Here is a 24,400-nt window from a genome sequence, read left to right as displayed (position 1 = left end):
AAATTTCCTCCCCCTTTAAAATTATTCTAATTTGTGCCTATTCCCCGCCTCAGCAAACATTTACTTCTGCCGATTTCCTTAACCTTCTCCCCCCCTCCTCCTCTCCTTTCTTACTTGCTGGTGATTTCAATGCCTGGTGTCCGCTTTGGGGTTCTCCCTTAATTAATACCAAAGGCCGCTCAATTGAAGACGCTCTACTTAGCTCCGACTGTTTTGTACTTAACGATGGTTCCCCTACCCATTTCTCCACTCATTCCACGTTTACTCATATTGACCTTACATTCTGTTCTACTTCACTCTCCCCCAAAGTTGATTGGCATCGTATTGATGATCTTCATGGAAGCGATCATTTTCCTATCAAAGCTAACATTTCCCACCATAATTCAACTTTTACTAAACCTAGAATATTCTTCAAAACCTCTTCAGCTGATTGGCCTAAGTTTGAAGGATTTTGTTTGAAATACTCAGATAAACTACTTCCTTCTAATAATATTAATCAAGAAACTTCCAGGATTCAAAAAATTATAAGATCTGCAGCCAACCAATCCATTCCACAAACCTCTCCTAAATCCCGCAATAAAAACCCTCCTTGGTGGGATAACGAACTTTCCTCGCTTAGACTTCACAAACAACAAACTTGGCATCATTTCAAATATAATCGCTCGCCATCAAATCTTGTAGCATATAAAAAAGCGAATGCAATTTTTAGAAGAAAAGCTAAGTTGGCAAAAATTAAATCTTTTCAGACTCTCACCTCCAGCATTAACTCCTCTTCTGATCCCAAAATGATCTGGAGAAACATAAAAAGACTATCTGGTAACCTGACTTCCTCTCCTATTCTCTCCCTCAACTCCTCCCAAGGCACTCTACTATATCCTCAGGATATAGCCTTAGAGTTCGCCACTTATTTTTCTAACATCTCCTCTGACTCTAATTTCTCACCTGTATACTCTTCTAACAAGAAATCTATTCTCTCCCATAGTTACTTACCCCCTCCCTTATCACATTCAGCCAAATATCTCGACTCTGATTTGTCTTCAATTGAACTCCATCTTGCCCTGTCTTCTGTGAAAGGTAAAACTCCTGGCTTAGATAAAATTTCCTATCCCATCATCAAACACCTACCCCCTCTTCTCCTCAATAGACTCCTTAAACATTACAACAATATTTTTCAAACCTCCATCATCCCTCAAGTCTGGAAAACCAGCGCCATCATTCCAATTTTAAAACCGGGCAAATCTCCCTGCGAAGTTACCAGCTATCGTCCTATTTCTCTTCTTCCTTGCCTAGGTAAACTCTTAGAAAAAATTGTTGCTACAAGGCTTTCCTGGTTCCTCCAATTTAATAAGCTTATTCACTCTAATCAGGTTGCTTTTAAAAAAGGCCAAAGCACAATCGATGCTCTATTGTACCTTGACCACTTCATTTGTGATGCTCTATCTAACAAAAACCACGTTTCCCTTCTCTCGCTTGATTTTGAAAAGGCTTTTGACCGTGTTGGCATACACGTAGTTCTAAGACAATTAATTAAATGGAAGGTAGGACCCCGTGTTTTTAATTTCGTAAAATCTTTCCTTTATAAACGTAAAATCAAAGTTCTTATTTCTGATACATCTTCTTCCACACTTCCCTTAGATAACGGAACTCCTCAGGGATCTCCGTTATCAGTTATTTTGTTCACCATAGCATTTGACGAAATTAGTTCTATTCTATCAAATTTTCCTAATATATGTCACCAGCTATATGCTGATGACCTTCTCCTATTTTCCAAATCTTCCGACCTGAATTCCATATCATCTTCCTTTGTAGATTTCCTTTCCCAGCTATCATCTTGGTCCCTTTCGTCAGGCGCTTCAATATCGTACTCTAAATCTAAATCATTCCACATTTGTAGAAAACAAAATTGTATTTTTCCAACCATTTCATTTAATAATGTTAATATTACATGTTCTCCTACACTTAAGTTTCTTGGATTAGTTCTAGATAGTAAGTATGTATTTAAAGATCATTGTCAGTATATAAGAAATAGAATTATTAAAAACTCAAATATTGTTAAGTACCTATCATGTAAGCGCTCGCTCATTGGCCCAGCTCTATTAATTCAAGTCGTCAACGCTCTAATACTCTCAGTAATAAACTACGCTATTGAAATTTATGGACATCACTCAAATAACCATCTCAAGCTGCTTGCTGCACCCTATCATTCAGCTATAAGAAGATCGCTTCGTGCATTTCCAACATCGCCTATAAAAAATTTATTAGCTGAATCTGGCCTTCCCTCACTAAGGGATAACATGGAAGACAGTACTATGAAACTCTACCCTAGGATTATTCTTGGTTCCAACAACTTGCTACGAAAAGTTTTGTTTTCATCGTCATCACGGATCCGATTGCCAAAAATTGAATCAGCTATATACATTTGCGCGATTTTCGCTAAAACAAATAACTTGCCATTAAAACCACCTAAATTACGTAAACTTTGTCATCCACCATGGTTGATCCCTAAAGAATCTTTTATAGACAATCTAGTCCGCCTACCTAAGAGCATCACTCCTAATGCGATTTATATCGCTGAGTTTCGAGTAATCGCGAGCGAATTGAAACATAATAATTGGAAATTTCTTTATACGGACGGCTCTAAAAACTCAAATACGTCTTTTGCTGTCGTTAGCGAGAAAGGTAAGCCGATATCCTATGGGCTGCTCTTCCCTTTCTGTTCAATATTTATTGCTGAGGCTGCCGCAATTTTCCACGCTGTTCTACATGCTTCTAAAAACTCGGGAAAGTATGTAATATGTACCGACAGCTTATCATGTTTTAAAGCTATAAAAAATTGCTATAACCAAACTACTGTTATCAATTCAATTAGAGAATATCTTATTTTATATCAAAAGAAAATCAAGCTAATGTGGGTTCCTAGCCATACTGGTATAACAGGAAATATTTACGCAGACGAATTAGCAAAAGATGCAGCTAACGCGCCCACATTAACACTCAACTTCTTTACAAAATCTGATATATATCGTCTCATCAACGAAAAGAGGCACTCGAAACTCTTCATCGATTGGATTTCTTATAATCATCATTATACAATAGTCAACTCAGCAAGGATCAAACCAGTATATCCTGCAACAATTCCAGCTAACTTTCTCACTCCATACATACGTCTCCGGATAGGACACACAATAGCTACGCATGCTCACCTCCTTGGTGGCATAAGAACCAATAACTGTCCATTTTGCAACGACACAGCAACGGTCCTACACCTATTAGAATTTTGCCCAATGCTTCGAGATAAAAGAGAATGTTACTCTAATACGGATCCTATTTCCCTCCTTTCCAGCCCAACTGAGGAAAACATAAAAACCATTTATAACTTTCTAAAAGATTGTGACCTATTGAGAAGAATTTAACACAAATCATTCATTCAACGGCCAGCTGATAGCCTCTGATGCTAGCGCTGCATGTTTTTAGGTTGTACATATGTATGTAAATTTACATTGTATAAGCTTATATAAATAAATAAAAAAAAAAAAAATTTTCATAGTTCGATTTAATCAAATTAATATTTTTTATTTATTATTTTTTTTTTTTAACTTACATTATAGTAAACTCAAGCAAACGCAGCACTAGCAGCAGAGGCTTTCGCCTGCAAATAAATATTAATTTCCTAAAACAAAGGGAGTTTATAAATACTATATAATTCGAATTTGTTTGCACATACCAGGGGGCGCTGGAATCGAGATATTTCTAGGAATTTTTTATAGTATGATTAATCAAAGCTCGGTGTTACTTGGCGGTTCCCTTCCAAGACTTCTAAAAACCTGCAATACTGCGATTTCGTTCTCTTTTTGGCGTGTGTGATATGAGAAGCGAAGGGTTAAAGATAGCTGTGTTCGCGAAACTGAGCAAAAACCCGTTTTGTACAGATTACTAAGGGTGTCACCTTCTGAAAACAGCTACTTTATCTTTAGCGATTTCGACAAACGGTTAAAGGCATTTTTTTCAAATAAATAAGCAAGAGGAAGAAAAATTACTTATTTGTAAATATTATTTTATTTGTAAGAATTAGGTGAAGACAATATTAAAAAATTCTTTCTAGAGTTCGCTTAAAAATGTATTTCGTGCATACACATTCTAATTCATTAAATATATTATAAGAAGTAAACTATTATTAACTAAAATTCGTGTAAAAAGAGAATTATGTAGTATTCAGTAAGCAGTTTGGTAATATTGGGATTTTAAAATGTGTGAATTTTAAATTAATTTCAACTAATAAAAGCACGTATTATAAAAAATGCAATTTTTCGTTGGTGACGGTAGAACAAAAACAACAAGAGCAACTACCTGTACCTTGGCTTAGACTAATTTTTTTCTGTACGTCAGATGTTACAAGATGTAATTATTATTATTATTGTCTAAAAGATTGTTTGATTCCAAAAATCAACAGTCATGCTAAATTAAATTTTATTAAAATATGCGCAGGTACATAGAGCTCGGTCAGATTATAACTCTTCCTTACTTGTTTATATTTAATTACATAAAAAATATAATTAATTTTTAAGAATTTAAATGGTGTATTTCTAGAATATATAGCACATTTTTATTTGAATGCACCATACATTGAAATGCAAATTAATTAATTCTTTTGGAAACAGAAGAGTACCCATCAAATCCACTTTCCATTTCGTTTTCTAAAGAATCACCCTGTGTAATATATTTTGACAGCTGCAAGGCGGCGAAGTAGCGGCTTGTTTTGTAGGTTATTCAGAAACGAACTAACAAATAATTTAAATTCGCAAGCGCTTTCATGTTTCGAAGACATCTTCTCAAAACAATTAAATAATAATCAATAATGGCCAATTTTGATCTCGGTACAATTGTGCAAGCAGTGGATGACATAAAGGAAGAAGGGCTTTCATTCGAAGACAAACAATTAACCTGGGATACGGCAGAGGATGGTAAGTACAGTAACACGCATTGCTGTAGAAGATGCTAATACTTTCTTACATGGACATTCTTCACAGTCGCTGATATTGTTAAGGCTTTGGAAACAACAAAAGTTGTGCACTACCTTAAGTTAGGTGGTAATACGTTGGGTATCGATGCGGCGGCTGCCATCGCCAAAGGGCTCGAAAAACATCCAGAGTTTCGTAAAGCGTTGTGGTATAATATGTTTTCAAGACGACTGAAGACAGAGACACCATTGTCATTAAAGCACTTGGGCAATGGATTGATGACAGCGGGAGCAAAATTAACAGTTTTGGACTTAAGTGATAATGCTTTAGGTCCAAATGGCATGGTTGGTCTTGAGGATTTGTTACGCTCACCGGTTGTCTATTCACTGCAAGAATTGCGTTTGAATAACTGTGGCTTGGGCATTGGTGGGGGTAAAATGCTCTCAAAGGCCATATTAGACTGCCATAAAAGTAGTGTTGCAGCCGGCACACCACTCCAATTGAAAGTTTTCATAGCCGGTCGTAATCGTTTGGAAAACGATGGTGCCAAAGCTATTGCGAAAATATTCTCAACACTCAAAACATTGGTAGAAATAGCGATGCCACAAAATTCCATATATCATGTAGGCATTGCCGCGTTGGCGGCTGGTTTTGAAGAAAATCATAATTTACGAATTCTGAATCTAAATGACAATACGGTGACCGAGAAAGGTGCTGCTGCTCTAGCAGAAGCTTTTGCCTCTACTCCTTTGTAAGTGAACAAAATAATTAAGAGCGAGGCAGTTTGGTAAACTATGCACATGGGTTTTTTGCTTTTATTTATATTTTAGGTTGCAGGAAATTAATTTCGGTGATTGCCTGCTAAAAAATCATGGTGCATATCACTTTGCAGAAGCACTCGCTGAAAATCATTCTCAACTGGAGGTTGTGGACTTAGGCTTCAATGAAATCGGCGCTAATGGAGGTGTTGTGTTAGTCGAAGCCTTACAAAATAAACCTAATTTAAAGACTCTTAACTTGGACGGCAATCAAGTAAGTTTTTATACGCTTTTAAACTTACAATTATTCTCAATATTAAATAAATACTTATGCGTGCACATTAAATTTTCAGTTTGGTTATGAGGGTCGTGAACGTATAAAAGAGATTATGGAGTTGTCTGCTAATCCGGGTGCATTAGGGAGTTTTGACGAAGATCAATCTGAGGGTGAGGATGATGAAGATGAAGAAGCGGATGATGATGACGATGATGATGAAGACGATGAGGATGAGGATGTAAGTGCGAGTTTCATCTAATAAATTAATGAATTTAGCTGATCGGCGTTAAAAAAATATTTTAGGATACTACTGAGGAAGTTGATGAAGATGAAGAATATCCAGACGAAGATGCTGATGAAGAAGGTGATGAAGCGTACATAACTTCGCCTACATTCACAACAAATGTAAGCTATTTTTTTTTCTGTTTTTGGTAAAATTTTAAACTTTTATTCTTTTAGCTTTTAAATCCAAATGAATCGTTTATTTCTGCTAAAAACGTTCATTTCGGCGATACAAATACACCAGTAAAGCCGCTCACAATCAAGTCATTTTGTTTGAGTCAAACACCATGTACCATAGAAGCATTCGAATCGTTGCAGGAGAGTGATAAATTAAGTTCTCTCAAGGATATTATTGAGGTACATATTAAGACCGGAAACATGTTTTATGTCACATATCTTATCTAAAATATTTTCAATTAATTTCTACTTGTAGCAATTCTCGGGCGACAATCGTCTGTTGTTACTAATTTTTACCACACTAAAGTGTGCACATCTCTCCCAATCATCGGCGACTGCACTTGACTTGGCTAAAGCACTTTACGCAGAAACAGCGGATTATGCTGTAAATACGAAGCAAGAGCGACGTGTCTTGAATTATGTATTGATGCAACTCGGTTTGTTGCGTAGTGAAGAAAAATTCAAAAGCCCATATGATTTGAAGAGTTGTCGTTACGCATTGCGGGAAGCGCTGAAAGCTAACCCACAATTGGGTAGTGAGTATATGCGAAATGCGTTTAATATTTTTCTACAACAATTGGATGATTAAATTAGGCAAAAGCAAAAAAAAGAACTCGGTAATTTAAAGCTTTTTTTTAACATTTTACTGCATAAACTATTCTTCAGGAATTTATAAGCTACCTGAGTCAATTGATTTATGTAATAAGTTATCTGTTTAAAATCTAGGTGGCCAAATAAAAAAAATGTCAAATATATATATGGGCGAAGAACGTACAATATTGTTTTCATTACTAGGACGTTTAGTATGTTCAGAGAATGTATATCTAATATATCTCAATACTAAACATTCTTAACGGTAACATTTGCGCCTTCTCATTCCATTAACATTCTCTGATTTCACAGAGAAACTTCAGGCAGAGAATGTTGATGATATGAGAAGACGCAAATGTTAAATATAAATCATTTCATATTAAGTATGAATTATTTTATGCAGAAGAGAGCTTTCTAAATAGCAGATATAAACACACTATTTAAATTAATTCTAATTAAAGTATGGAATTATGGCATAAAGTAAGAAAAATTGTTCAAGGAGAAGAAAATTTTGACACCGCAGGACTTGAACCTGAATCAAACAAGTCCAAAAATTGCACTGATTATCTGTTCCATTTTAACATCTGCACTATGATAATTGTTAATCCTTCGTTGGGCACCTTTTTTAAAACATTTAGTTGGCCAGCCTGGTCTGGGATTTTTTCGTCCTGTTCGAGGATCGTTTTTAAAAGGCTAGATCCATAATTCGATAGAAAATTAAATTTTAGGAAGCTACCTTGAAGCGCAAGTCGTTAGCTATAATAGAAATATGTTAAATTCACACCCAGGGTCGAAATATTGCCGCATGCAAGCAAGAACACAGATGTTTTTGTCGTGAAAGCAAATTTTATTTTTCGTTGTGTATAAAGAGTTTTTTTTAGTTGTGAAATATATTATAAAATAAATACTTATTGAAGCGGAAGAGGATTTTAATAGAATTTATGGTAGTCATAGACAGTTTCAGCGGCCACAACTTTGAGTTTGGGACGCTCACTCATTTTTCAGCACAACTTGGTTAAGCCTAACCATTTCTCTACTTGTTCAAGCCTTTATCGAAAAGATAAGGGCGCATTTGAATTGATTCAATTAATTTAAATTTTATTTATTTTTGTGTTATTTGAAAACAAATAACAAAGGAAATTAACGTTCATTGCGTCGATCAGATGGAAAAGCACAGGGTGTGGTAGGTTGCAACAAATTAATTTACCTAAATACACACCACTCTGTGGTTCGGTAAATTGCAATGACGCAAGTGGTGCGAGACCTGGGAGGGAGTTCTGAAATATATATTTATATTTTGCCTGTAGCTGAGTAAAATAGTAAACGTGATATGTATAGTTTGACGAAATGTTGTTTAACGTTTCCGTAGTGTAGTGGTTATCACGTGTGCTTCACACGCACAAGGTCGCCGGTTCGAACCCGGCCGGAAACATAGAAGGCATATGAAGTTTTTTTTATGCAAACTTTTGAAATGTTTTTTGTTTTTTTTTTAACTTTCGCAGGCATAGGTAAAGTAATTTAGCGTACATTAGCTGCAGTTCCATTTACGAGTATTTCTCATTTTGATATACTGCAGAAGATTCTTTATTAGGTTTGCACTTGGACCTCATGGTCTTTTGTGCCCTCTCCTCATCACAGTACGTCATTCAGATCCAGTTCGTTTATTAAACTCAGGATAGAGCTGGGTTAGGTTGAGCGTATGTGCCTTTCTTCTGGCTGCAGTTGGCCTATATGCCTCCATCTTTTTTGCATTCTAGGAGCAGGTGTATTGGTATTGCATCCCACGACAGTCGGTTCTACATAACCGGAACGAGCCGTATTTTTAACCGGCCAAGGACTGCCACTTTAGCAGCATTCCCAGTATATGTATGGGGATTGTTTATGCTGGTACAACAACAACATGAACAACAACAAAAGCGTGCATTGGAGTTTCCATGGATTGCTCGCAGAAACGACAAGAGCCACAACAGAAGAAACACAATTTTGATTTCACATTTTATAATCATTTCAATTGTAATTTTATTTATTTAATTTTTATTTTTTCTTACAATTAGTGATAATTTTAATACTTATTTTAGTTATTTGTTATAACATTTTCCGTGGCAATAATTTCTATTTATTATATATTAGTTTCGTAAGTTTTTTATAAATAACTGTCAACATGTGTAATAATAATGTTCAATGGAACATAAAAATAAATACAAATAAAGTCTTAGAGATTCAATAGCGCAATATTTTAGTTTGCTTAAAAAGGCATCAAAAAACTAGCGCACACAATACAATATTTGGTTTTGGCAACAAAAAATAATGAAACAAATGGGACGATTATGTGTGTAATCATTATTATATTTTATTTAAAAATTTTATGGCGGTAGAGCCTTTTAAATCTACTGGGGAAAATTGGCTGAATTATTGAATCATTTAAATTTAGTTAAGTTTTTTGCTGGTCAATGTGGGAAATCGTGTAATAAAGGGTGTTTTTTTTAGAGGTTAGGTTTTCAAGATGAAATAAAACGTATATAATTTAATGTTATGGCCAAGAATTTAGCTTTATTATAAAGATAAGGGTTTGCCATTATGTTTTAAAAATGATTTCGGGCAAGTGGCCGCCGCGGCTGGCTCGATTAAATTCCAGCCGAGGCGCCCAGTTTTCGACCACTTTTTGCAGCAATTGGGGCCGTATGCCAGCAATAACGCGCCGAATATTCTCTTCCAAGACGTCAATCGTCTCGGGCTTATCTGCGTAGACAAGCGACTTTACATAGCCCCACAAGAAATAGTCCAGCGGTGTTATATCGCACGATCTTGGAGGCCACGCCACAGGTCCACGGCGCGAGATAATGCGCTCACCAAAAGTTTCCTTCAATAAATCGATTGTTGCGTTGGCTGTATGGCATGTAGCGCCGTCTTGTTGGAACCAAAGGTCGTCCACATCAACATCGTCCAATTCAGGCACGAAAAGTCATTAATCATGGCTCTATAGCGCTCTCCATTGACTGTAACATTATGGCCGGCTTCATTTTTAAAGAAATATGGACCAATGATTCCCTCTGCCCATAGAGCACACCAAACAGTGACTTTTTGAGGATGTAACGGCGTCTCAGCAATGGCTTGTGGATTATGTTCACTCCAAATGCGACAATTTTGCTTATTGACATACCCATTCAACCAAAAGTGAGCTTCATCGCTGAACAAAATTTTCTTCGATGCGTCGCGCGAACCGAACCATTATTTTCGTAATAAATTTGCACGATTTGCAAACGTTGTTCAGGTGTAAGTCTATTCATTATGAAATGGCAAACCAAACTGAGCATAAATCAAGTGACAGCTGTCAAAAAGATCTTCTACGAAAAAAGTAGTGCCAACTTGAAAACCTAACCTCTAAAAAAACACCCTTTATAAATTAGATGATGACGCTTTGTTTTACCTAAAACATAGTTTTTGAACATGCCACAATCACTTTTCAGTAACCTTATGAGGGAAAGTTTACATTTTTAAATACAATAGAGTGCTACAACATATTCACAGTTAATTTTGATTTACACATAGTTACTACATCAATTGAGATACTACACTTACAAGTTGTATTTAGTTAAATTTATTAGCGGCTGAAGGAAATCTCACTGTTTTTTAAGTTACATTTAATTTCAATTTTAGTTTACTTGCCAGGACAAATTTTATTTATCTATTAGTTTTGATTTTGATTTTAACGTTAACGTTTTTAAATGGAAGCCTTAAAGCCAACTCCATTTCATATTTTTTTGTTTTTAGTTTTGCATAGTCACAAACTTAAAAAGCTTCTTAACAGTCTTGCAATTTAAAAGTTCTACCAGAAGTAGGAATATACAGATAATTAAATAAATTATGGATTTTTCAATTTCGCGCGCCGGATTTTACTAATTCTGCTGATTGCGCGTGAAGTGACAAAAGATTAATTTTTTGCAAAGCGTTTGCACGTTTTTTTGTTTTTTTTTTGGTATTCAAGTTGCTTAGCGCACTATGTGTACTTGTGTGTAAAAATAACTTTTTTAAATATAAAAGGGCAGGAATACATCTCTCTTACATAATGCAAAGACTTAATTTAATTTAATGTGTATGCAAATATAGTATAAAAATTGTTCAATAAATTCGGGAAACATGAAAGCCTATCTACTAATATATGTATATGAATGTAGGTATAGTTAAATTTATAGTTTACGCTTTGTAAAACAATTCATAATATAAACACAAAACAAAACGAATGCAGTTGCTGTTGCCCAAAAGCATCACGGAGATATGCAAGAACCGGCGTTAAACAACGACAGCACCAGCCTCTGAGCGGCCAACAGGCAGATCGGGGCAATTCTTCCATGTATCAGTCAACGGGTCGTACGCTTCCACGGCGTTGATAGTGATATGGGCCCGATAGAAATTGTCTTCACAAGGCTGATTGGAAAACGAAAAATATTTTTAAAAGTGCTTTGTGTAAAACGTATGTACTTATGTGCGTGAATTGCTTTACTAAAATTACACACCTGATCACCACCAGCAACATAGAGTAAGCCATCAGCTGCTGCTACAGCTGGAATAGCGCGTGGCACTGACATCGAGCATACGCTCTCCCATTTGTTCTCATCGAAGCTGTAACGCTCAACGGTGCTCAGTACATCCTGTGAACTACTGTTGCCGCCCACAACATAAAGATAACGATTGAGTATAGCAACACCCATTTGACAGCGAGCTGTGCGCATGCGTGCCATCGGTTGCCAATCTTGAGTTATTGGATTGAAGCTGTGTTAAAAGAAAAAATAATAATTTAAAAAATTCAAGTAACGCATTGAAAAATCGAATTTCGTACACTCATTTGCGAATTTAGAAATTTAATTTTTTTTAATTTATTTGAGATACAAACAACTATCCATAAGCCATATGAACTCACCTAATTAAATCTGGCAAATGACGACTTGAAGTTGTGCATCCGCCTACAATATAAATAAGTCCTTCAAAACTGACCACTCCCATGCTGAAACGTGGTTCTGGCAAATCGCCAAGCTTGTGCCATGCATCTTTTTCGGGATCATAACATTCAATGGAACCGCCTATATCGTCACCTAACCAACCACCCACCGCCAGCAATGTACCACCGAAAGTGCACAAACCAAATTCACAACGAGGCACAATCATTGGCGCAATAGGCGTCCATACATCGGTTTGTGGATCATACACTTCACCATTAGCCAGGATTTGTGAACCGCGCTCACCACCAATGACGTAGATTTTCCCATTTAACGCTGCTACACCAGGTAGAATGCGACCGATTTCCATTGGTGCCGTTTCTGACCACTCACGTCGAAATATATCGAATTTGGCCACTGTTTCGAAAATACAATCGGATGGTGTCCAGTCACGTTGAGATTCACGTCTTGACCCACCAATAATATATATATTCTTCTTAGCTTGTTGACGTGGACATACGCGCAGTGGCACCAATTGGCCACGCTTCGAGGCTATGTCGCGACAAATAGAACGTAAGGCAATTTTAACCGACATATCACGGCAGTCTTTCAACGCTTGATCGATAACTTTTACGGGCACAAGTGCTAGCCGCACATGCGACAAAGTGTCGAAGACATAACAGCGACGTTGGGTGACATCATGCTTTATCCATCGCAGAGCTGCTTGGAAAACTTGAGATTCGGAATCGACACGCAGCTGCTCAGAAGTGAGCAGCTGAGCGAGCAGAGTTTGTGGTGTGTCTAAGAACTCGTCTTCAAGTGTTATCTGTGACGAAATACGAGATAAATAAGTCAAGATAACTTTTACATCATCAAAAATTGTTTTTGTTTTTTTAAATTGAGATGGCAGACATATCTCTTATATGAGCAAAATTTCAGAGATGTCTACACAGCCTTTAGATTTAGAAAAATTGTGTATATAAAAAATAGCCAATTTTTAGAAAAATAATTAATGACATAAAAAAATTATCAATATAAAAATACGATATTAAGTTTTAGCCTCGAAAATGTTGTAGATAGAGTCATTTCCATCATGTCCATACGTGACCATAGTGCACATTCAAATAGAAAAGACATTATCGAAAACTTTTTTATTTTTATTCAATCGGCTTAACTTATAGCTCTTAATTAGTCCTATAATTGGTGCTAAAGTCGATTTGAAGTAATTTTTCGATAATTTCGAGTTTCAAGATAACTACAAAAACAAAAAAAAGGAACTCGCGCGGGGGAAAAACAGAAGTGGTCTTCGCGGCCAAGAATTAAAACGGTGATGTAAGTGAACCTGAGGCAATATTTCAATGTGGCTAATAATTTATTTTTCGCTTGTCATTTGTAAACTTCATTAGTATACATTTCATGAATGGTATGGACTTAGACGACATGTGGTTTCAACAGGACGGGGCCACAAGCCACACAGCACACGCTACAATTGATTTGTTGAAGAGTAAGTTCGATGAGCGCATTATTTCCAGAAATGGACCGGTCGAATGGCCGCCGCGCTCGTGTGATTTGACGCCTCCAGATTATTTTCTTTGGGGTTATGTGAAGTCATTGGTCTACAGTAACAACCCGGCGACGATTTGTGAGCTCAGATCCAATATTGAACGCGAAATTGCTGGAATTTCGGCCGATTTATGCAAAAGAGTGGTCGAAAATTGGGTTCAACGATTGGACTTCGTAAAACGTGCACGCGGTGGTCATGCAAAAGAAATCGAATTTCATACTTAAATGTATATGTTCAAACTCGATAATAAAAAAAAAATTAGTTACAAAATTCAAACCGTTTGTGTTTTATTCAAAAAAAAAGTTAAAGCGCTCTTACTGAAAAACGCTTTATTAGAATGTTAGAATAATTAGAAATTCTTCCAGGAAAAGCTCCTCATAAAAAACCATTTGCCATTCGGAGACGACCACAAATAGGAGGAAGAGCTCGGCCAAACACCTTGCAGAAGTGTGCGCGCCAATTACTTATTTATTTATTTTAATATTAGAATGTTGCGCATTGATTTCTCTTAAAAATGGTTTTAATTTTACCCAAAATTATTTATACTTTTTTAAATTAAATTTTAACCACTGTCACATGGGGCATGTCGCACGTGCCATTTTTTCATCATGATATTTATGTTATCTTATATATAAAATAAAGTCAACTTTTTGTGTGTGTTCGCTAACCGGCCGTGTCTTTGCACCGAATTAAACCAAACTTACACACATTGTTAAGAAGGTATTGAAGATGGTTTACGTATAGTTTGGATGCCTATTGGTGGATAGGGCTCGAGATATAGGTCAAAACGTGGACCCGGGTAACCTTCGGATGTGTATGTACAATACGGGTATCAAATGGAAGCTGTTGGTGAATGCTTTAGTTCAGAGTATTTTTCATGCCGCTCCGTGACTAGGGTCTCGAGATAGAGACCACAACGTGGAGCCTAGAATGTGTTTGTACAATATGGGTATCAAATGAAAGCTGTTGATAAGTGCTTTAATACGGGGTAATTTTCATACCTATTGATGACTAGGGTCTCGAAATATATGCCAAAACGTGGACCCGCCGTGTCTTTGCCCAGCGAAGCGGGCCGGGTTTGCTAGTTTTTTTATAATTATATGTATTTTGTTTGCTCTTTTTGCATAATTATATGTATATAAATAAGCTTAGTTAAAATTTTTTCGATTCAACAGAAGTATTAAAAGTATTTATTGTCATATAATATCAGCAAATTTAACAAAAATATGTATTGTGTGGTATAAAATATAATTAAAAAGAATAAATTTAAATAAAAATAGTATCAGGATTAGTATTATTGTTTCGTTTATATGGGCTGCTTACATATATTTTTCAAACAAAACTTCAAGTACCTACTTTTCAATTTTTCTGCAAAGCTTCCACTTTGCCAACGTTTGCTTGCATTTGCAAGGCTTATTTGTTTTGTATTTCGCATTTCTGCGAGTATCTCCCGACTTTGTATTTTACGTATGTACTTATGCGGTATTTTCTTTTCAATCATTTCAATATTTCCCTCGGCCAGCGCTTTCCACTTTTGGCCAGCATTTCGAACTTTTTCCTTGTTTTTTAATTTTTTATATTTTTTATAATTATCAAATGACTAAATAAATAAAGTATGTAATTCATTGTTTTTAAATTCTGTTTGAACTTTTGTAAATTTCTTTATTTTTTCACCGCCTTTTTGCTCATCTTGAATTAAGGGGCCCGGTGGTCTAGAATTTTCAAAAAATCCATTTTTTTTATATTTCGAAATGCTTTTATGAATATACTGTCAAATTTTTGGAAGGCTATTCCCAGTATTTTCGATTCTCCAGCCGTTTTAGCAGGTAGAGTTAGATTTTGCACGCGGCCACTCTCAAAACTTTAAACTTAATTATCTCAAAACTACTTTTTCTTCCTGGTAATGTCAAAAAAAAAAAAAAAAAAACTATTCAGCGGAATCGTCTGAAATTTTAATATGTTGTTCACAACATCAAAAGCTATCGACCGTGCTAGAATCATATTATTATTTCAATTACTTTTTTGTCAAATTCAAAACCGCGCCATTTTTTCAATTTTTTTTATTCTAGTACGGGGCATAGTTACGGCCATACTGATTAATAATTGTTTTGGTTTTTGTGCTTCAGATAAATAGTAGAGCCTAAATGGGCACACTGTCCAGTCCAATTTTTCGGGAGGGTCAACTTCAGCGCCATTTTTTAAATCATTAATTCAATTTTTGTATGTAAAGAAAGTTAAATAAAAGTCCTATAAAAATTAAATATCCTATTAATTTTTTTTATTGTAAAAAAATATCCTGAAAATACCCTAAATTTTCGAGCTCTAGACCACCGGGACCCCTTAAATAACTTAAAGTATAAAATAATTTTCACATTTTTAAATTTCACACTAACGATGTCGCTGGTAACCTACTTTATGTACATAACAAGATCCCAAATCTTCTTATTTTTCAGCAAAGCTACTTTTATTTTAATTGTATAAAAAATCTCTGCTTATACTCAATATTTGACGACCTTTCTGCATGTAATCCCGACGCAGTGACAACAAGTGTTATTTTTCAATGTCGCACGGGACAACGAAATATACTTACAGTTTATTAAAATCGCATAGTTTCTTATGCATTTTTTTACTCTTTAGATCCTCAGAAAGATTTTAGAGAGCATAATGGCTATCTTTCTTCTGCATTCAATTTCATTGTTTCCCTATGAAATTATGCTAAAATAATGTAATATTATTAACTTTTAATCTTTTGTCTGGGGTGGACCTGTGGTGAAAATGCCGATATGTAAATATTTCATTTGAAATTTCAGCAAATATTTGGAATTGCAATACATTTGCACTAAATGTTAGAAAAAGTTTTCTCTAATATTTCTGCCATGAAAAACTCCTCATAAAAAACCATTTGCCTTACTAGTCGGTTTAAAATTGTAGGTGCCTCCATTTGTCGAACATCAAGACGTACGCTATAAATTGGAGTAGGAGTCGTCCAAACACCCAAAAAGGGTGTAAGCGCTAATTACTATATACATACTATACCAATGTATATATACTTATAACCAATTTCAATTGATATGCGCAACATATCAGACAATTTGTAACAGTTTCCGTAGTGTAGTGGTTATCACGTGTGCTTCACACGCACAAGGTCGCCGGTTCGAACCCGGCCGGAAACAATTGACAGTCGTAATAAATTTTTTTTTTTATGTACATATAATTTTTAGATTACACTTTTTTCTTAATGGTCAATTATTTTAATAGCAATATTTTGATGGCTTAATAAAATTATTGGTGTTTTTTATATTGTCTTACATTTTAAGCAGTGCAAGTCTTTGAATATATCATATAACAATATTACCGTTTTTTTTTCAAAGTTTTCAATTCATATTTATAATTAATTTTTTTCCCACCTTACGTATGCACATACATACAAAAATAATTGTAATTCTAAGTAAATATGTGTAAATACATATTTGTATATAAAATAAACTTACCGCCGGAAAATTGGAGTGCACATAATTCAAAGCGCTTTTCTTTAATGTTTCACAATTATGAGCTTCTGCGAAGCGTAGAATTCCCAATGCATTGGTGGCATGCAATTCGCGGCATAGAAAATCACAGCAACCATCAACCACTTCCGGTAACTGAAGCATGTCAGCAGCAGCTAGGAGCTCTTGCACATTCGACTGGAAGGTAGCAATTCAATATCAACAATATTATTAAAATGTTTTATTAGTAAAAATTACACAGAAGTACTAAAAATTGCACAATAAAAGAAAAATAGAATGCGGTTTCCACGACAGTGGCTTCTATGTTACCGAAACGGCCCGGATTTATTACCGGATAAGGGTTTTCATTTCAGCAGCATTCGCTCAAAATTTGTGGCGAATTTTTTATGTCATAACAACAACAATAGCTCATGCACTTTTTTGCATTATGGCGTAAAATTTCAATTGAAATATAATTTGTAGATATATAATAAAATAGTTTGAAAGGATTAGTGAAAAAACAATGGGATATTAACAGAGCTCTTGATCATAAGAGTACAGATTAAAAAAAAAACATATTACAAAAATATACAAATTAGTGTACAAACCTGGGTAATCTCACAGCGCCCCGTGTATATGAAATTTAGCAGAATACTTAAGATTTCTCCATCTATGGTGTGTAATACAACAGATTTTTGGTTCACTTCATTCAAACCAAGCTCAGGCCGAAACATTGCCTCAAAGTAGGCGCTGGCTGCACTCAATACAGCACGATGAGCATTGAATGTAATGCCGCCAGCGACAATTTCCACATCACAAAAACGAGATTCTGTTCGCAACTGATTTAAATTGGCCAACACTTTGAAGGGAAACTGTGCGTTGCTGTAGCAAGGCAGATTAGCGCGTTGTTGTGCACCAGCATTACTCACAGCGCCACATATATCACTTGTGGTTGATGTTGCAATTGCCGTTGCTGTCGAGCTGTTACCTTCACCATCACCACCAGTGGTCGTACTATTGCCATTGTGACAGTTTGCATTGAATTCGTTGTGCGGTGAATAGGTCTTCAATGGTGGCATTGCAATGCGATTTGTAGATTTACACCGTTTATTTGAAGATATTATACGTTTTATCCTATCAAAAATAAATTCATTTTATTTATTGTTTCATTACTAATATTTTTTTTTTATTTTTGAAAATATAAATATTTTACTTATGCATATTTTTATAGTCACGCAGGTGGAGCACAAAAATTTGGCTTGCGTTTCTTTAACTTGCATCACTACAATACTCTGCTATATACATAAATAAAATGTATAAGTAATACATCTAAGAAGTGCAATGCCTCAACGCCTTTACGAGCCCCAAGACAAACACACAAGTATCACTACAATTGCATTTAATTAAGCTTAATTGGTGCAGTTGCTCACAATTACTATCACTGACCACAAAATTTTGTACTGTGAATTACAAATTTTTTTAATGTCCGCAGGCAGTATGAAAACGAATATTGGCGTTGGGTGGTGGGCGATATGTGGGATATGTATGTAGGCAGACAAACAGCAATTGTATTGCGTAGAGAAATTCTTTTAGGGTTTATGGAAACATTAATCCATTCGTCGCTCATTACTAATATCATATTAATTTTTCAACTTACACCACTGTGTAACGTATACAGTATTATATTGAAAATATTTTCGTATTCAATCTTTTTATGCAAATATAACGTGAAAATATTTGTTTTATCACTGTTAAACGCCCATTGTAAATTTTCGTGACTTCACTTTTGACATATAATCAGTGATACCAAGTTGTTATTTTGATTAAGCAAAAAGGTGGTCAAAAAATAAGTCTGCCTGTATGTTTACTTACGGAAGCAAATGTTCACCCCGAACTGTGATACTATGATGTTGTTGTAACAGCATAAACATTCCCCATAAATGGGGAATGCTGCTGAAATGACAGTCCTTGGCCGGATATAAGTCCGGTAACGTAGAACCGACTGTCGTGGGAACTATGATGATGATGTATGCTTTATTATTTTCACTACTGAAATATGTAACCAAAATCTAAATATGTAAAAAAATAGATTTAAATTATATGACAAATTTTTAATGTTATTGCTCACATTTGTATATCATTTACATATCACAGGTAATCATTATTTAATATAAATAATAATAAAAAAAGCCAAGGGAAAATGTTTCTCACAAAACTATCTTCTGCATGTTGTATTCAGTTGCGGGGTTCTTTCGTTGGAACAATACCTAAAAACAAATTGGAGAGGTCCGACCAAACAGCTAGTAAAGAATATATGCGCTTGCAATTTTCTCTATATTTCACAACTCACGAATTGAGGTAAACATTTAAGTTCTGTTTTTAAGTTTTTGTATTTCTTCTTAATGCAACACTGCGTTTGCATTCTACCTCTTCGATCAAAACAAAAGACGATTGACATTCTCAGAGCGACTTTTAAAATCGCGTGCATTTCATATAGGGAACAAATTAAGTTGTTTTTCTTGTGTTATTAATTAGTAATTATAAATATTTAAATAAATGTCCAGTTTTGAGTTACTTAGTGAGCAGGGATTGCGACTAGATGGTAGACGGCCGCATGAGCTTCGTTGCATTAAATGTAAGTTGGGTGTATTTGAGCAACCCGATGGCAGTGCATACTTGGAGCAGGGCAATACAAAGGTGCTTGCAGCTGTGTACGGTCCGCATCAGGCACAAATGAAAAAACTTGATCTTAATGAAGTGGTAATTAATTGTCAATATAGTATGGCGACATTTTCGACCGCAGAACGTAAAAACAGACCACGTGGCGACCGAAAATCACAAGAAATCACACTATATCTACGACAAGCACTTTGTGCTGCCATCAAGACCGAACTGTATCCACGCTCACAAATCGATGTATATGTGGAAGTTTTACAAGCAGATGGTGCAAATTATGCAGTTGCACTTAATGCCGCTACATTAGCCTTGGTGGATGCAGGTATATGCCTTAAAGAATATGTTGTGGCTTGTACCGCTTCGTTAAGTAAAAATAATATACCACTTACGGATGTTTCGCATGTCGAGGAAGTTTCGGGAGGACCAACATTAACGGTCGCATCTTTGCCAACATCAAATAAAATTGCATTTATGGAAATGTCGCAACGTTTCCACCTTGACAATTTGCCATCAGTTATGGAGCAGGCGTTGAATGGTTGTCGAGAAATACAAGCTATAATGGAAAAAGAAGTGCGAAAGCATCTGATGCAAATGGGTTCAGCTGGAGACTGGAGTAATATTGCAAAATAATTTTGTATGAATAAAAATTAATTTCTAAGTGGATAAAAAAAATAATAAAATTTAAGATTATCAAATTTACTCTCGTTTAGGTATATTTTTAATTAACTCCACGCTCGATATCGACACTTTTCTTGGGTGATAAATTAGATTTTGTCACTTCATTTTCTGTTTCACTCATTATAGGCTTAAAATTATTAATCAAATCGGCTAGTTTTGCGCGCCTAAATTCCACAGCAATTTGTTGATTTAGTTTTTCCAAACTCTCCCCTCCTTCGAGAAACTCTTCTAAGTTATATACTGTCCCATTGGGAATACGGTGATCAGTAATACGATCTTGTGGAAAGTTATAGGTACGTATTTTCTCATTGCGATTTAGATTCCCCTGCTGCTGTTTCCGTGTGCGTTTTTCATTTTCTTCTTTACTCTCCAATTCTCGCTGCACAAGCTTCGCTTGTAGACGCTGCATGGCTCGTTCACGATTTTTTAATTGCGACCGTTCTGCTTGGCATTCTACTGCTAGGCCGGTGGGTAAGTGCACAACACGCACTGCCGAATCTGTGGTGTTTACATGCTGCCCGCCAGCACCGCTTGCACGTTTCGTTTCAATTTTCAAATCTTTCTCAGATATCTTGACATCAACATCGTCAGGTCGTGGAATTACGGTGACTGAAGCTGTACTGGTATGAATACGACCAGATCTTTCTGTTGACGGTACACGTTGAACTCTATGCACACCAGCTTCATATTGCAGCTGATTGTAAGCATCGCGAGTCTGCACAATGACATTGCCATGCCGTAAACCTCCGATATCTGTCTTCTCGTTATCAATAATTTCATAGGACCAATCACTATAATCAAAGTAATTTATATACATGTCAAAGAGCTCGCGTGCGAAAAGCATTGCTTCTTGTCCCCCTGCTCCAGCATTTACCTCAAATATAAGCGAGTTATATGTTTGTTCCTCGGCTAGCATAAGCATCTGATTAAGAAGCTCTTCTTCAGTTTGTCGCAAAAGGTCTCCATATACCTGCAAGATGAACACATTAGTAAAACAAATACTGTCGAAAAATGTATAAGTGAAATTTTACTTCATTTTCTTCCTGCAATAATTGACGCATTTCCTCATCCTTTTCGTTTTCAATATCTTCTTTGCTTGCGAGCTTAGATTTTAGTAAGCGATATTGCTCAAGTGCAGAAACAACACCGTCTAGCCGATTAAGTCGTGTTCGCGTGTGTGCTGTAGGGCTTGCTCGTAAGTTGTAGAACTCAACACGCAAACTTTCTAAATATTTTTGTGTTTTATCATCAGAAACTTTCAGTGGCTCCTTGTTGGCCAAACTGGTAGTAAGTGATAACACACGCTTCTGTTGTGATTGAGGTCCCAGTGGAACCATGCATTTAATTTTGTGCACCATTCCTCGCGTTAGTATTTTTCCCAAAAACATGATGTAATTGTCTATGTGTTAATATTAATTAATAATTTAAAATAAACTTTTGCTACAATAATATAAGCAAATATATGCGTGAGTGCGATCCTTTCATTTTTGGTTAATCTATTTACAATAACAAATATCAGCTGTTACGCGCATATGATTTATCTGACAGCCAGGAGTATGAAAATAGCTGTGTTTCACAATGTGTAATTATCGCAAAAAGTGTACTGGGTGCAGCTTTAAATATAAACATTGATATATACTTTTCAGAGTTAAATATTTCTCCTTTGGAAACAATTTATTTTATAACATCAAAAATTTTTCAGTTTGAAAAAATATTCAACTAATCTCTAGAAATTAGGCTGGAATTTAGAACAATGCCGATCTTGGAATTTCTGGCAAACTATAATGTTTTTTTTAATGAAACTTGGTGGAGATGTTAGTGAGGTGTTAAGGAACACTCTTTATAACTTTAAATTAATCGGGAAATAATAATTTTTTAATTATTTACATTCAAAATGCCCTTGGGAACATCACTATAATTTGCCACATTACACTCTATATTTTTTAACATTTCACTATAAATCACCAAATATACACCCACACGCGTGTTTGTACCGATTTTTATGCTAATATTCTAATTATATCTATTAAAATTAAATGCAAATTCATTTGCCTATGCAATCACATTCCAATTTTAAGCGCGAACAAGAAGAAGATTGGAATTACAACAGTATGGTGTTGCCGGATGCCTGCAAATGAAAACAAAAATTAAGTACTTGAGTTTAGTGTTAATGATGAGAATGGGGGTTATTGTGCCTGCTTACTACATACACGCATATGACGTTTTAATTTTGGGTTCAATGGTTTTAACACGGAAAGGAGTTTTACGCAAAAATACTGTGCATTGCGTAGCCGGAGTTGGACTGATGAGGGTTATTTTTTTGAAGCGCGGCCGAAGGCCGCCCACGCGAAAAGGAGTTCTACGCAAAAATACTGCGGATTGCGTAGCCGGAGTTGGACTGATGAGGGTTATTTTTTTGAAGCGCGGCCGAAGGCCGCCCACGCGAAAAGGAGTTCTACGCAAAAATACTGTGGATTGCGTAGCCGGAGTTGGACTGATGAGGGTTATTTTTTTGAAGCGCGGCCGAAGGCCGCCCACGCGAAAAGGAGTTCTACGCAAAAATACTGTGGATTGCGTAGCCGGAGTAGGACTGATGAGGGTTATTTTTTTGAAGTGCGGCCGAAGGCCGCCCACGCGAAAAGGAGTTCTACGCAAAAATACTGTGGATTGCGTAGCCGGAGTTGGACTGATGAGGGTTATTTTTTTGAAGCGCGGCCGAAGGCCGCCCACGCGAAAAGGAGTTCTACGCAAAAATACTGTGGATTGCGTAGCCGGAGTTGGACTGATGAGGGTTATTTTTTTGAAGCGCGGCCGAAGGCCGCCCACGCGAAAAGGAGTTCTACGCAAAAATACTGTGTTAATTAATTTAATTTAATTTTAATTACTTTATTATTTTTTGTGATACGCTTAATATCATTGTTTTTAAGTTTAAATGAGTTGTATGTTTTTATTTTCAAATTCATTTCTCAACTTTAAATTACAGCAAAAAATACTGCAGTTTTACAATGAACCTTCCACTGAACATCCCTGCGTGCGAACTTCGTTTTCATTTCAGGTGTATGGCAACACCAACTTTTCGCTAAATTATAGAACTTTAACATTAAATTACTTAAAAACTATAAGCCTCCGGCAGGTTCTGTTTTCAGTTTTAAGATGGGGATACACCCCTCTATCACCCCCTTTTTACCGTTTTTTCCAAAGCGATCGGCATTATACTAAATTCTAGCCAGAAATTATAAGAAGTATAATTAGAAACTGGGTTAAGATCGATATGGATGTATTTAAATAAAATAGTAACGCCAACTTTTTCAGATACTCGTAACCTTGAAGAATGGACAGCAAAAATAACAGCACTACTGATTAAATATGAACTGCCATTTCTATGTATGTATTTAACCTTAGCTACGTAGGGCTTCGAAACCAAAAATATGACATTTCAGTCACATTTGAATTAATTTTTGAATTCATTGAATTATTTTGCTCTAGGTAGTACAAGCCAATTGAAAACTTCTAGCTTGTATGAGAAAGAAGGTTAGGTTACATGGCTTCCCATGCAAGGACCCACTTGGACGAGAAACATGCCTTGTGATATTATTGAGAGTAAAAAAGATAAAAAAACAGTCTAACTTTAACACGTTCGCGGTTGTGAATGCTATGGCACTCATTTTTATACTGATGCAAAATGAGGATGGTTCCATGTGTAGTCCAAGTCCATGCAAGTGGGGAAAGTTACTGATCACCATTCACTTGGGAGTGGCCAGGACGATTCTTCTACATATGGTTTAAGCAGCTCACAACGTCCGGGATTAGCCCACGTATCCTCTGGGTAGCTTCCGAACACCCTTTCGGGAGTGAGCTAACGTGAGAAGGCGAAGCATCCCAGCATAGCTGGTTGTGCGCTAGGTCTGGGACCCGCCATTTAAAAAGCCCCCCCCCAATGGAAAGAGCAACAAAGCCTCGGATGAGAACTTCCAACACTGATAACGACCCCTGCAAACGAAATAAGGAATACGATTTGAG

The 24,400-nt window shown here is 36.0% G+C and overlaps 4 protein-coding genes and 2 non-coding genes across 8 annotated transcripts; 4 read left to right on the top strand and 2 right to left on the bottom strand.

The window, feature by feature from the left end:
- Nucleotides 1-4,741: 4,741 nt before the first annotated feature.
- Nucleotides 4,742-7,229, top strand: LOC129249300 (ran GTPase-activating protein). Its single transcript, XM_054889027.1, has 7 exons — nucleotides 4,742-4,961; nucleotides 5,028-5,709; nucleotides 5,789-5,990; nucleotides 6,070-6,231; nucleotides 6,297-6,398; nucleotides 6,453-6,632; nucleotides 6,709-7,229. The coding sequence occupies exons 1-7, from the start codon at nucleotides 4,856-4,858 to the stop codon at nucleotides 7,039-7,041; spliced, it is 1,767 nt and encodes a 588-aa protein (XP_054745002.1). The 5' UTR covers nucleotides 4,742-4,855; the 3' UTR covers nucleotides 7,042-7,229.
- Nucleotides 7,230-8,402: 1,173 nt separating this feature from the next.
- On the top strand, nucleotides 8,403-8,475 carry Trnav-cac (transfer RNA valine (anticodon CAC)). The gene has a single exon. It is a non-coding gene; the product is annotated as a tRNA-Val (tRNA).
- Nucleotides 8,476-9,974: 1,499 nt separating this feature from the next.
- Nucleotides 9,975-18,795, bottom strand: LOC129249299 (actin-binding protein IPP). Of its 3 annotated transcripts, none has more exons than XM_054889023.1 (6): nucleotides 18,240-18,302; nucleotides 17,635-18,160; nucleotides 17,033-17,224; nucleotides 11,962-12,803; nucleotides 11,558-11,813; nucleotides 9,975-11,468 (listed from the first exon to the last, which is right to left on the bottom strand). In XM_054889023.1, the coding sequence occupies exons 1-6, from the start codon at nucleotides 18,245-18,247 to the stop codon at nucleotides 11,334-11,336; spliced, it is 1,959 nt and encodes a 652-aa protein (XP_054744998.1). In that variant the 5' UTR covers nucleotides 18,248-18,302; the 3' UTR covers nucleotides 9,975-11,333. The 3 variants fall into 3 exon arrangements, with proteins under 3 accessions (XP_054744998.1, XP_054745001.1, XP_054744999.1); XM_054889026.1 differs by lacking the exon at nucleotides 18,240-18,302 and adding an exon at nucleotides 18,473-18,624 and having other exon boundaries at nucleotides 9,976-11,468; XM_054889024.1 differs by lacking the exon at nucleotides 18,240-18,302 and adding an exon at nucleotides 18,684-18,795 and having other exon boundaries at nucleotides 9,977-11,468.
- On the top strand, nucleotides 16,642-16,714 carry Trnav-cac (transfer RNA valine (anticodon CAC)). The gene has a single exon. It is a non-coding gene; the product is annotated as a tRNA-Val (tRNA).
- Nucleotides 18,796-19,582: 787 nt separating the features above from the next.
- Nucleotides 19,583-20,401, top strand: LOC129249305 (exosome complex component RRP41). Its single transcript, XM_054889032.1, has one exon. It carries the CDS (start codon nucleotides 19,583-19,585, stop codon nucleotides 20,330-20,332), a length of 750 nt encoding a protein of 249 aa, XP_054745007.1. The 3' UTR covers nucleotides 20,333-20,401.
- Nucleotides 20,281-21,865, bottom strand: LOC129249303 (peptide chain release factor 1-like, mitochondrial). The gene is made up of 2 exons (XM_054889030.1): nucleotides 21,412-21,865; nucleotides 20,281-21,350 (listed from the first exon to the last, which is right to left on the bottom strand). Exons 1-2 carry the CDS (start codon nucleotides 21,766-21,768, stop codon nucleotides 20,421-20,423), a joined length of 1,287 nt encoding a protein of 428 aa, XP_054745005.1. The 5' UTR covers nucleotides 21,769-21,865; the 3' UTR covers nucleotides 20,281-20,420.
- Nucleotides 21,866-24,400: the final 2,535 nt, after the last annotated feature.

The sequence above is a fragment of the Anastrepha obliqua genome, chromosome 5 (assembly GCF_027943255.1).
Source record: "Anastrepha obliqua isolate idAnaObli1 chromosome 5, idAnaObli1_1.0, whole genome shotgun sequence".
NCBI classification, from domain to species: Eukaryota; Metazoa; Arthropoda; class Insecta; order Diptera; family Tephritidae; genus Anastrepha; species Anastrepha obliqua.
The sequence above is the reverse complement of the archived record's forward strand: the minus strand, read 5'-3'. Positions and strand labels throughout refer to the sequence as shown.

Excerpts from the sequence above, each read along its gene's own strand:
- LOC129249299 (XM_054889023.1), bottom strand. Across the intron at positions 17,225-17,634 it reads GGCGCTGTGAGATTACCCAG|TCGAATGTGCAAGAGCTCCT; the intron begins GTTTGTACACTA and ends GCTACCTTCCAG. Across the intron at positions 11,469-11,557 it reads ATGTTGCTGGTGGTGATCAG|CCTTGTGAAGACAATTTCTA; the intron begins GTGTGTAATTTT and ends TTTTCCAATCAG.
- LOC129249303 (XM_054889030.1), bottom strand. The coding sequence starts at position 21,768 with ATGTTTTTGGGAAAAATACTAACGCGAGGAATGGTGCACAAAATTAAA. Across the intron at positions 21,351-21,411 it reads TATTGCAGGAAGAAAATGAA|GTATATGGAGACCTTTTGCG; the intron begins GTAAAATTTCAC and ends TTCATCTTGCAG.
- LOC129249300 (XM_054889027.1), top strand. The coding sequence starts at position 4,856 with ATGGCCAATTTTGATCTCGGTACAATTGTGCAAGCAGTGGATGACATA. Across the intron at positions 4,962-5,027 it reads CTGGGATACGGCAGAGGATG|TCGCTGATATTGTTAAGGCT; the intron begins GTAAGTACAGTA and ends CATTCTTCACAG. Across the intron at positions 6,633-6,708 it reads CTCTCAAGGATATTATTGAG|CAATTCTCGGGCGACAATCG; the intron begins GTACATATTAAG and ends TTCTACTTGTAG.
- LOC129249305 (XM_054889032.1), top strand. The coding sequence starts at position 19,583 with ATGTCCAGTTTTGAGTTACTTAGTGAGCAGGGATTGCGACTAGATGGT.